The sequence below is a fragment of the Cherax quadricarinatus genome, chromosome 5 (assembly GCF_038502225.1).
Source record: "Cherax quadricarinatus isolate ZL_2023a chromosome 5, ASM3850222v1, whole genome shotgun sequence".
NCBI lineage: Eukaryota > Metazoa > Arthropoda > Malacostraca > Decapoda > Parastacidae > Cherax > Cherax quadricarinatus.
In genome coordinates, this window is record NC_091296.1 from 13,544,369 (window position 1) to 13,556,868 (window position 12,500).

General features: G+C 40.4%; 1 protein-coding gene across 1 annotated transcript in view; it reads right to left on the reverse strand.

Moving 5' to 3' along the window:
* Window positions 1–12,500, reverse strand: part of LOC128684683 (Na(+)/H(+) exchanger beta) — a 270,795-nt gene that overhangs the window by 167,792 nt on the left and 90,503 nt on the right. Inside the window, exons 3-4 of the mRNA XM_070100239.1 lie at window positions 9,491–10,565; window positions 6,172–6,268 (exon numbers count right to left, since the gene is read on the reverse strand). Coding sequence (XP_069956340.1) covers window positions 6,172–6,268; window positions 9,491–9,505 — 112 coding nt within the window. The 5' untranslated portion in view covers window positions 9,506–10,565. The remainder of the gene's footprint in view (window positions 1–6,171; window positions 6,269–9,490; window positions 10,566–12,500) is intronic.

The following is a 12,500-nucleotide window of genomic DNA, read 5'->3' on the forward strand; positions in this document are numbered from 1 at the left end:
GGCTTATTGGTCTATAGTTCGAAGCTAAGGACCTGTCACCTGTTTTGAAAATAGGTATCACATTTGCCATTTTCCACTTATCTGGCACCATGCCAGTTTGTAGTGATATGTTGAAAAGATTAGCCAAAGGTGTGCTAAGCTCCTCTTTACATTCCTTTAGAACCCTTGCATACAGTTCATCAGGGCCTGGGGATTTGTTAGGTTTTAATTTATCTATTTGCCTAAGGACCATGTCACTTGTGACCCTAATAGTGCACAGTTTATTATCGTCCTGTTCTACATAATTTATCATTACTGGAATATCACTGGTATCCTCCTGTGTAAAAACTGAGAGGAAGTATGTGTTAAAAATTCTACACATTTCCTTATCACTGTCAGTGAGCTGACCCGAGGAACTTTTGAGTGGGCCTATCTTGTCCCTGATCTTACTTCTGTATACCTGAAAGAATCCTTTTGGGTTAGTCTTCGATTCTCTTGCAACTTTAACCTCATAATCTCTTTTTGCTTTTCTAATTCCCTTTTTTATTTCTCTCTTTAACTGAATATATCGATTTCTTAATTGCCCCTCTCCTCTTTTGATTTGCCTATATATGCCTCTCTTTTGACCAATCAGATATTTTAATCTATTGTTCATCCATTTAGGATCATTTTTGTTTGATCTGATTTCCCTATTTGGAACATAATTTGACTGAGCAGCTAGAACTATGCCCTGGAAAGCATCATATCGGCAACCATCACCACCTACCTGACCCCTAGTCAGGTCATTCCAGTTCAGCCCACCTAAGTAATTTTTCAGTCCTAGTGATCACTCTCCCCAAGCTCATCATTAACCTCAAGATCATTATATATATTATATATATATATATATATATATATATATATATATAAAATATATATATATATATAATATATATATATATATATATATATATATATATATATATAAAATATATATATATAATATATATATATATATATATATATATATATATATATATATTATATATGTGTATATATATATATATATATATATATATATGTGTATATATATATATTACCTGGAGTTTACCTGGAGAGAGTTTCGGGGGTCAACGCCCCCGCGGTCCGGTCTGTGACCAGGCCTCCTGGTGGATCAGCGCCTGATCAACCAGGCTGTTGCTGCTGGCTGCACGCAAACCAACGTACGAGCCACAGCCCGGCTGATCAGGAACTGACTTTAGGTGCTTGTCCAGTGCCAGCTTGAAGACTGCCAGGGGTCTGTTGGTAATCCCCCTTATGTGTGCTGGGAGGCAGTTGAACAGTCTCGGGCCCCTGACACTTATTGTATGGTCTCTTAACGTGCTAGTGACACCCCTGCTTTTCATTGGGGGGATGGTGCATCGTCTGCCAAGTCTTTTGCTTTCGTAGTGAGTGATTTTCGTGTGCAAGTTCGGTACTAGTCCCTCTAGGATTTTCCAGGTGTATATAATCATGTATCTCTCCCTCCTGCGTTCCAGGGAATACAGGTTTAGAAACCTCAAGCGCTCCCAGTAATTTAGGTGTTTTATCTCCGTTATGCGCGCCGTGAAAGTTCTCTGTACATTTTCTAGGTCGGCAATTTCACCTGCCTTGAAAGGTGCTGTTAGAGTGCAGCAATATTCCAGCCTAGATAGAACAAGTGACCTGAAGAGTGTCATCATGGGCTTGGCCTCCCTAGTTTTGAAGGTTCTCATTATCCATCCTGTCATTTTTCTAGCAGATGCGATTGATACAATGTTATGGTCCTTGAAGGTGAGATCCTCCGACATAATCACTCCCAGGTCTTTGACGTTGGTGTTTCGCTCTATTTCGTGGCCAGAATTTGTTTTGTACTCTGATGAAGATTTAATTTCCTCATGTTTACCATATCTGAGTAATTGAAATTTCTCATCGTTGAACTTCATATTGTTTTCTGCAGCCCACTGAAAGATTTGGTTGATGTCCGCCTGGAGCCTTGCAGTGTCTGCAATGGAAGACACTGTCATGCAGATTCGGGTGTCATCTGCAAAGGAAGACACGGTGCTGTGGCTGACATCCTTGTCTATGTCGGATATGAGGATGAGGAACAAGATGGGAGCTAGTACTGTGCCTTGTGGAACAGAGCTTTTCACCGTAGCTGCCTCGGACTTTACTCTGTTGACGACTACTCTCTGTGTTCTGTTAGTGAGGAAATTATAGATCCATCGACCGACTTTTCCTGTTATTCCTTTAGCGCGCATTTTGTGCGCTATTACGCCATGGTCACACTTGTCGAAGGCTTTTGCAAAGTCTGTATATATTACATCTGCATTCTTTTTGTCTTCTAGTGCATTTAGGACCTTGTCGTAGTGATCCAGTAGCTGAGACAGACAGGAGCGACCTGTTCTAAACCCATGTTGCCCTGGGTTGTGTAACTGATGGGTTTCTAGATGGGTGGTGATCTTGCTTCTTAGGACCCTTTCAAAGATTTTTATGATATGGGATGTTAGTGCTATTGGTCTGTAGTTCTTTGCTGTTGCTTTACTGCCCCCTTTGTGGAGTGGGGCTATGTCTGTTGTTTTTAGTGACTGAGGGACGACCCCCGTGTCCATGCTCCCTCTCCATAGGATGGAAAAGGCTCGTGATAGGGGCTTCTTGCAGTTCTTGATGAACACAGAGTTCCATGAGTCTGGCCCTGGGGCAGAGTGCATGGGCATGTCATTTATCGCCTGTTCGAAGTCATTTGGCGTCAGGATAACATCGGATAGGCTTGTGTTAATCAAATTTTGTGGCTCTCTCATAAAAAATTCATTTTGATCTTCGACTCTCAGTCTGGTTAGTGGCTTGCTAAAAACGGAGTCATATTGGGACTTGAGTAGCTCACTCATTTCCTTGCTGTCATCTGTGTAGGACCCATCTTGTTTAAGTAGGGGCCCAATACTGGGCGTTGTTCTCAATTTTGATTTGGCATAGGAGAAGAAATACTTTGGGTTTCTTTCGATTTCATTTATAGCTTTTAGTTCTTCCCGCGATTCCTGACTCCTAAAGGATTCTTTTAGCTTAAGTTCGATGCTTGCTATTTCTCTGACCAGTGTCTCCCTGCGCATTTCAGATATATTGACCTCTTTTAGCCGCTCTGTTATTCTTTTCCGTCGCCTGTAAAGGGAGCGCCTGTCTCTTTCTATTTTACATCTACTCCTCCTTTTTCTTAGAGGAATAAGCCTTGTGCATACATCGAGTGCCACCGAGTTAATCTGTTCTAGGCATAAGTTTGGGTCTGTGTTGCTTAGTATATCTTCCCAGCTTATATCGGTTAGGACTTGGTTTACTTGGTCCCACTTTATGTTTTTGTTATTGAAGTTGAATTTGGTGAATGCTCCCTCGTGACTAGTCTCATTTTGTCGGTCTGGGGGTCCACGCATACATGTCTGAACCTCAATTATGTTGTGATCTGAGTATATTGTTTTTGATATGGTGACATTTCTTATCAGATCATCATTGTTAGTGAATATGAGGTCTAGTGTATTCTCCAGTCTAGTAGGCTCTATTATTTGCTGGTTTAAATTGAATTTTGTGCAGAGATTTAAAAGCTCGTGTGAGTGTGAGTTTTCATCAGAGCTGCCTCCTGGTGTTATTACTGCAACAATATTATTTGCTATATTCCTCCATTTTAGGTGCCTTAAGTTGAAATCCCCCAGGAGCAAGATGTTGGGTGCAGGAGCTGGAAGATTTTCCAGACAGTGGTCAATTTTTAACAGCTGTTCCTGGAATTGCTGGGATGTTGCATCCGGAGGCTTGTAGACTACCACAATGACTAGGTTTTGGTTCTCGACCTTTACTGCTAAAACTTCCACTACGTCATTTGAGGCATTAAGCAGTTCTGTGCAAACAAGTGACTCTGCAATGTACAGGCCAACCCCCCCCCCCCCTTTTGCCTGTTCACTCTGTCACATCTGTATAGGTTGTAACCTGGGATCCATATTTCATTGTCCAAGTGATCCTTTATGTGGGTCTCAGTGAAAGCCGCGAACATTGCCTTTGCCTCTGCAAGCAGTCCACGGATGAAAGGTATTTTGTTGTTTGTTGCTGGCTTTAGACCCTGTATATTTGCAAAGAAGAATGTTATCGGACTGGTGGTATTGTTGGTACTGGGGGGGGGATTTTTTTTCCGGCATTAGTATCTGTATCTGTTGGTTTGGAGTGGAGGCCATCGACTGTGGTTCCACTCCAGGAATGACTGGATTTGGTGTACGATTTCTGCCATTTCCTGCCAGTTTTTTTTCCTTCCTGGCACTAAAAAACCTCTCCCTCTTGAGTGGCTGTGGCTACCCAGGTTTTCCCATGGCCTGGATGTTTTGTATCTTTTTGTCCCCTTTAGATGGTATGCCTGGCAATTTAAGTTATAGCACAGTCTTTCCTGTACTGAAGAGGTACACATTTCAGGGTGAAAAAGCTTACAGGAAGGGAGTTTGCATTTTCCTGTTGTCATATGGGCATGGCATTTTCTAGGGTGGTCATAGTTGCACGTCCCATCTGTTTTTCCAGATTTCCCATGCCAGCAGATACCAAGTGCATAGTATGTGCACAGGCTTGGTTTCCGCTTGCCTTGGGTTTCTGTGACTGTATTCCCTGTTGGTGCATGTTTCCCTGTCTTACTTCTATCCTCCCTAGCACCAACAATGGAGCTCCCACCAGTTGTTTTTGGTAATTTATCCTCACTATTGCTATTGGAGTCCTCTTGTTTGCTATTTCCTGCGGTATTTCTAGTTTGCAATATTGGTTTTATCTTATCTTTGACTACACTTGTTTCCCTACTATGGCTCCTATCCCCTATGAGGTCATTTATATGTATTCCTTCCTGCGTATAATTCCCGACTACCTGGACAAAATCTCCAGCTTCACCATTACTGTCTCCCAGGACAGTATCTCCAGCTTCACCATTTCTGTCTCCCAGGACAGCACCTCCAGCTTCACCATTACTGTCTCCCAGGACAGCACCTCCAGCTTCACCATTACTGTCTCCCAGGACAGCACCTCCAGCTTTACTATTACTGTCTCCCAGGACATCACCTCCAGCCTTACAGTTTGTGACTACATGGCCAGTATCAAGGGCAGTACCATTCAGCCCAGACTTTTTATGTTCCCATCTGTTGTAGAAAGCTTCCAGGTTTTCTATGAAAGCAGCTTTGATGTTGTCCTCTTTTAATACCCTTGTGATTTTAGTCCACAGATTTTCCTCATTTGGACATACCCAGAAACACTTCTCTGTTTTAATACTGCTTGTAGCTAGTTCTGGGATATCTGCACAAGGGGCGTGACACCAATTTCCACAAAAATGACAATTTATCCATGTGGAGGCCCGTTTGTTTGACTGACCACAGACTACACACAGCTTCATAATGATTTGAATGGTTGATTTACTGCAATTCTACTAGCAACCTCTTGAATATTATATTAATAACCTTAAATGAAGCTCTAGCTATTTGTATTTCTGTTTCTAACTCTTTTTGTATATTGGACAGCTTACCGTCACGTTCCTGATTTTTAATGTTTGTGTTTATAAGGGCGCCTACAACCCCATCCGTTTACAGTCTGCTTTATTGTCCAACGAAACTGTTTGAAACCAGTCCCGGGTTCGGACCAGTCAAGGGTTCGGACCAGTCAAGGGTTCGGACCAGTCAAGGGTTTGGACCAGTCGATCTGCTCTGATCAGTGGGTCACTTATTTAAAACATACTGGTCGGTGATTTGAGCTAACACATGAAGGATCTACTGGAAATTATCTACCCGAGTAATATGTGATTTGACTGATACAAAAGTATAACTTGCGTGTTGAAGAGCCGGTGATATCTGGCAGCTCCTACAATGACGAACGGTCACCTCCTTGTTTATCAATCGCTGTATCTGGCTTTTCTATTATTTTTTTTTTCCGTCTCCACCGCAATAAATGCTATATTATCACTATAGTTGACTGGTGCAAATTTTGGAGGAAGGACGCTTTTTCTGTAGTAATAATTGCTTCTCGTAGTGTATCTAAAGTTTGGTCAGCAACAAAATTGTTGAATGCACGCCTTATGTAAATAAACTTGTTTTAGTTTGAAAAGAAGAGAACATGGTAAAAGAGAATTAGTTAGAACTTTATCGAAATCATATGGAAAAGTGATAAAAAACTAATAAGACAGCTGTAGATACATACCGAAACTGGTGATGTCCAAAGCGGCCGCAGAAGAGCCTGCAGTCATCCACACAGCCAACACCGCGCACACACATATCTCACACACCAAACTGGAAATCTGCATAACAAAGTTGTGGTTGGTATACCACTCAGGAACATTTGACACAGTATAGGGAAAGGTCACAATATTTGACTCTGGTTATTCTAGGTTAAAGCGCCATAATTTATCACCATTTTATGCCTTTAATAATTAAAAACATAAGAACATAAGAACGAAGGAACACTGCAGCAGGCCTACTGGCCCATGCGAGGCAGGTCTAAGTCTTTTTATATGCTTATAGACATAAAACAGTAATCTGTAAAAAAATTACATGTAAATTTACCATAAATAAAGCTTGTCATAGGTTGCTTTATCTATTTTGACCTGGGGTTTCATCAAATATTTTAGGCTGGACTAAGGTAAATTACGAAAAATGAAAGCCTCTATTTTACGTCAAGTAACTTTACTTCTAGCACTTAGGGTGGGAGATTCAGTTAGGTAAGATTTGTCAGGAAACAGGACAACTGTTTCCCGAGGCGGATCTTAGTCGTACGATGACCCGCCACTTGAGCTTCTGGTCATCTGACAGAGGCCTCCCACTGGCTTACCGATTCACCCCTTTAAAAATTAATATTTATCTTTCAAGGGGGCAGGGGGAGAACCTTGATACTGGTGAAGGCCTCTTGATCCAATGAACCGTAGGAAATTAAATCTTCATCAGAGTACAAAACAAATTCTGGCCACAAAATAGAGCGAAACACCAACGTCAAAGACCTGGGAGTGATCATGTCGGAGGATCTCACCTTCAAGGACCATAACATTGTATCGATCGCATCTGCTAGAAAAATGACAGGATGGATAATGAGAACCTTCAAAACGAGGGATGCCAAGCCCATGATGACACTCTTCAGGTCACTTGTTCTATCTAGGCTGGAATATTGCTGCACACTAATAGCACCTTTCAAGGCAGGTGAAATTGCTGACCTAGAAAATGTACAGAGAACCTTCACGGCGCGCATAACGGAGATAAAACACCTCAATTACTGGGAGCGCTTGAGGTTCCTAAACCTGTATTCCCTGGAATGCAGGCGGGAGAGATACATGATTATATACACCTGGAAAATCCTAGAGGGACTAGTACCGAACTTGCACACGAAAATCACTCACTACGAAAGCAAAAGACTTGGCAGACGATGCAACATCCCCCCAATGAAAAGCAGGGGTGTCACTAGCACGTTAAGAGACCATACAATAAGTGTCAGGGGCCCGAGACTGTTCAACTGCCTCCCAGCATACATAAGGGGGATTACCAACAGACCCCTGGCAGTCTTCAAGCTGGCACTGGACAAGCACCTAAAGTCGGTTCCTGATCAGCCGGGCTGTGGCTCGTACGTTGGTTTGCGTGCAGCCAGCAGTAACAGCCTGGTTGATCAGGCTCTGATCCACCAGGAGGCCTGGTCACAGACCGGGCCGCGGGGGCGTTGACCCCCGGAACTCTCTCCAGGTAAACTCCAGGTACCCTGCTATAGCAAGATTACGCTCGATATAGTTTTCATTCTGTGCAAGATAAGTTCAACCACTCGGGAATCTATATACACTATGTTCATATCCGCCAGCACAATATTAGTTACTTAAACCTTGAGTAGGATGCAAATAATACATTCGATGCTTGGTTAATTGGAGCCTATCGACCACTTAAAGGGTCATTAAGTTACATGTCACAGGTTCATCAATATTAGGAGTATCTACTCACACTCAAAACATTTTAGCGTCAAAATATTATATTTCTATAATAATGTACGACCTTGATGTCTCCCTCTTTGGCTTTGCTGATGAGCACCACACTATTACTGAGTCAGTGGAGCACCACACTATTACTGAGTCAGTGGTAGCCTAGAGCTAAATAATTCAACAGACCTTGAATGCCTTTCCCTTCAAGGGAAGTGTGTCGATGCTGGTGAAGGGCTTGTGTCAGGGAATTGGAGCTAATTTGTTCCTTGGATGAAATTTTCGTCACGTTAACCCCCCCCCCAATGGAGGAAGTAATTATAACATCCATTATGCATAGTGGAAGAAAGACATCGACCTGTGATCAGTCACATCCACATTTTTTATTTAACATACTCGTGATCTTTTGTAATGCAGTGGTCCGGAGAACATTAAATATTAATGTCCCATAACATAAAAATCCCGGCAACCCAAGGTTAATTACACCTCATACATCAGTGTTGGGTCAGAGCTCGTTTAATTTATCAGCTCCATTAGTGGACTATTAAAGCACAAATTCCCAATCGACAGTATAAATGTAAGTTATATAAAGAAAGGAAAAGAAAAGAACGAGAAAGGGAGGGGCACCCAGAGGTCTTACTTTCACCCATGTACGTATATACAAAACTGAAGTACAATAATCATTAAAAACATCCTTTTATATTATTACTTGGCAAGCGGCCAATCACCTACTCTTCAAATATATCGTGTCACAGATCAATAATGTCCTTGGCTAGGCATTTTCACCTACAACAGCTGCTGCTTTACAATATTGCGCTAACACGCAACCCATCTACCAACCCTCACTGAAATGGTTGAACTCCTCAATCAATGATTTTTTTTCTCAAAGAAATAATATCAAATTTATATACATGCAGACATGACTTAAAACAATAACGCGTGGGTGGGTAACCTTGAGGACTGAAAGTTATAATCAGTGTCACCGAAATTTCAACCAAAACATTTTCACACAACCATTGAAAGCGTAAATACACGCACGTGTGTTTTTACACTGTATTACACCAAGGTGTATATCACTGTATATACACAGGCGTGTATCTCGGTGGATATACACAATGTATACAAGTATCTCAATATACATACATCGAGAGCAGTGTATCTCTCAACGTATATACATAGGTGTATATCTCTTGGTGTATATATTCAACCCCAAATTAAAAAAGAAATAGGAATACTTTTAGTTTAAATGAACAGGTGAAATTTAGCCGTGATGATGTATATACGCATTCAATAGGTTTTAAACCAAACTAACCAATACACCAATAAATTATTTATATATATCCTAGCTTAACTAAAGACAAATTTATGCTTAAATATTTATATAGTAATGATGTTAATAATACTACAAACATTACTCAAGGAACTTAGCCAAGTTATGTAGTTTCTCAAGGCACCTCGAAAACCAAACACATGACGTAAATTTATATCGAATCATTTAAACAGCTGATATGGAGGTTAACCAATAAACTAGCAAAAAACATCAAGAATAAAAATGATGAAAATCTATCTTACCTTTAACAGTGACATTCTGTGGCTTTGCTAGTTCTCCTTTCTTGTTTTCTCGCTTTTTTTCGATCTCAGTTCTTTGTTGCTCTCTCGTACTGGTTACTCAGTTCTCCGCTGCTTTCTCGTACTGATGCTGAATTTCTTTTTTGGCTTCGTGACCTCCAAAAGGTCACCGAAGGAAAGTTCGTGTATTGTAACACTCGCTTTTTTATATCAGGTGTGGACAGCCCATGATGTTTATCCACAACATATATATCTGACATCCAATTCTTTCCTACTAGTTGTGTTGAGGCCTTGCCATAAAGCATCCGGTTACTACATCGAAGTTCAATGGAGTTCACTGCATAATGTATTCCTTACACTTTTAATCGACTTTTCAATCGATATAGGTTTGTCCTTGCTGTGTATTGTTCTTGAGGTTACAAATTATTGGCGCGTTTTAGTATGATTACTTGTACACTGATCTTGATAACATTGTTTTCGGTATGAAGGCCGAGTAAACGTAAATAAAAATATTTCTGCTTCTCTAGATTATAAAATGCATCTAGAATCAATATTACTAAAAGTTAGCACAAAAATCAGCTTTCACAATATACTTAGTAGGCTGTCTACACAAAACAAGTTATCATATATATTTTGATTATATAAAAATATAGATTTCGTATACCGAACCATTATTATTGCTGTTCAACACAAAATTTGAAAAATTATATTCATCTGTTTACATCTTTTGTATTATGGTATGGATATGATAAACTATCATCACGATATTTTCTGTTGTACCTTGTAAATGTAACTAAAGAAGTCATTGAGGTTAGCTAATTTTGCTGACATCAGATACCGGTCAGTAGTAAAGCTGACGCTGGGACATTAATAGACTGGATTGAAAGTAACGTTGATGTTGATGGCACTGGCATCACCAAAAAATGATATGCGGTGGTTGATAGTGGACGGTCTCTAGAAGACATCGAGGGTATTCTTGCAGGAACTAGTGGTGGCAGGAATATTTAATGACACCAGCGATGGTGGCAGGAGTGTAGCACCGCAGGAACGAGTAGAGCCAGCTCATCAAAGCACCTGCCTGTTGGAAATTCAATAAAGAAAACTTGAGTAAGATACCGTTAAAAGAGCCCAGCATAAATGTATAAGTTTATGTTGGAAAATGAGATTGTATGAGTGCAAGCGCACGAGTGTGTATACTTTGCTGTCTGTGGGAAGGTAATACACACATAGTATAGCAAGCATTTATTAGGCAGTTCGCTCACAGGTGAGTTTTTCTAAGTGACTTAACTATCACAACGTTTCGCCTGTGAGCGAAACTGTGTAATGAATGCTTTCACTGCTAGCAGTGTTTTTGTATTTCTGTACATTGTGTTTGTGGGAGTCGTCTCAGACTACAGTATTTCCACTTGTGGTGCAGCAAGTCATCAGTCCCTTGCTTTCTATTATACCTACTTCTAAGTCTTATGTATTGAATCAATCTCTACCACACTGTTAGCCTCACTTTTTCACTACTTATATACTATTCTGATGTCAGTGTAGCTGATTTGGTCATTCGGCTTCCGTATATTCCCCATTCGTGTCGAGGTCTGTCCTCCACTTCATTGTTACCCTTAATATCCTGTACACTGTAATTATATCTCCCTTGAATTTTCACTCCAATGTCTCTGGATTTTGCTCCTTTAGTCTGTCCTCGTCGTTTACAATCCTCAACGCTAGCGCTGAGTACACGATGATTAGTCTTAAATACAACATTCTAAATTCTGAATCTGATTTATTTAAAAGTGCTAGAACCCACCGGTTATTCAGCGCTTTCATCATGAAAAGTTACTGTCGTTATAATCAAATTGTTAGCATTGCCAATTTACTACAATCATTACCAAACTGTTCCGGAACTGTCGTGAGCAATCTGTTGGCATATTACAGTTATCAAAACGCAATCAAAACAATTTAAAATCCATCTGTTGGATATAACTACTGCATGAAACTTAAGATTTCAATCTACAGATAACCTGCACATAGGAGAAAGAAGCTAAAGACGACGTTTCAGTCCGACTTGGACCACTGACTAGGCACACTAACACACGAAGGTGAGGGAGCCAGTATATATAGGAAAGGAGGTCAGGGACGGGACAAATCGAGGAAGAAAGTATTGTTCGGTGTTCTTGTCTTTTAATATAAATATAATTTTCACCCATAGGTGTATCTCGTTTGGGTAGAACCAAAAAACATTTCTCTGATTTTACATCAAAAGTGGTCACTGGTTTAAAGTTCCTGCATGACCTCAGGAGGGATTATTACCTTGACGGCGAGGTAGGTCACCAGCGCACATCAGCCTCCAGTGCAGATATCATCGAAATGTAATCAAAACAAATTAAAGGCATCAGTGGCATTAAAAGATGCAGAATTCATTCAAAGTCACAGATCATAAGTCACACTACAGAAATCACAATGCACAAAAAAAGGGAAAACTCGCAGATGCGAAAAAAAAATTAAGACAATGTTTCAGTCCATCCTGAACTACTGTCGTGTCTTGAATGAATGGTCCACAATGGGGCGAAATATCTTAATTTTCTTTTCATGTCTTTTTTTTTTAATTATAGTTACGTTATTGTGACCTGTATTCTGTATTCATCATCACAGTGTAACCAAAAACATTTAAAGAGGTAGGAATTTATGTTTGATTCGAGGAAAGGGCGGGACTAAACACATCTGAATAATTCCTACAACTTTAGTGATTTGTAAATATAACAAATAATAATAATAATAATAATACATTCTCCAATTTCTCAGATCAAGAGACCTTCATCAACGCCATGGGCCCCTCCAGTGAAGGACAATCATCTTTAATGTTCAGTTTCCTAAAGGCTGTCCTTACGTTTGTTAACCTTGATTATGCCATTGAAATTTATCGATTTATGTGTGTTGGTGAGGGCGGGGGGAGGCTACAGGGTTCGAGTAATGTCTAACCCCAAGCCCTTTTCCTTGCATTCCAGTTGATATTATTGCCCTTCAA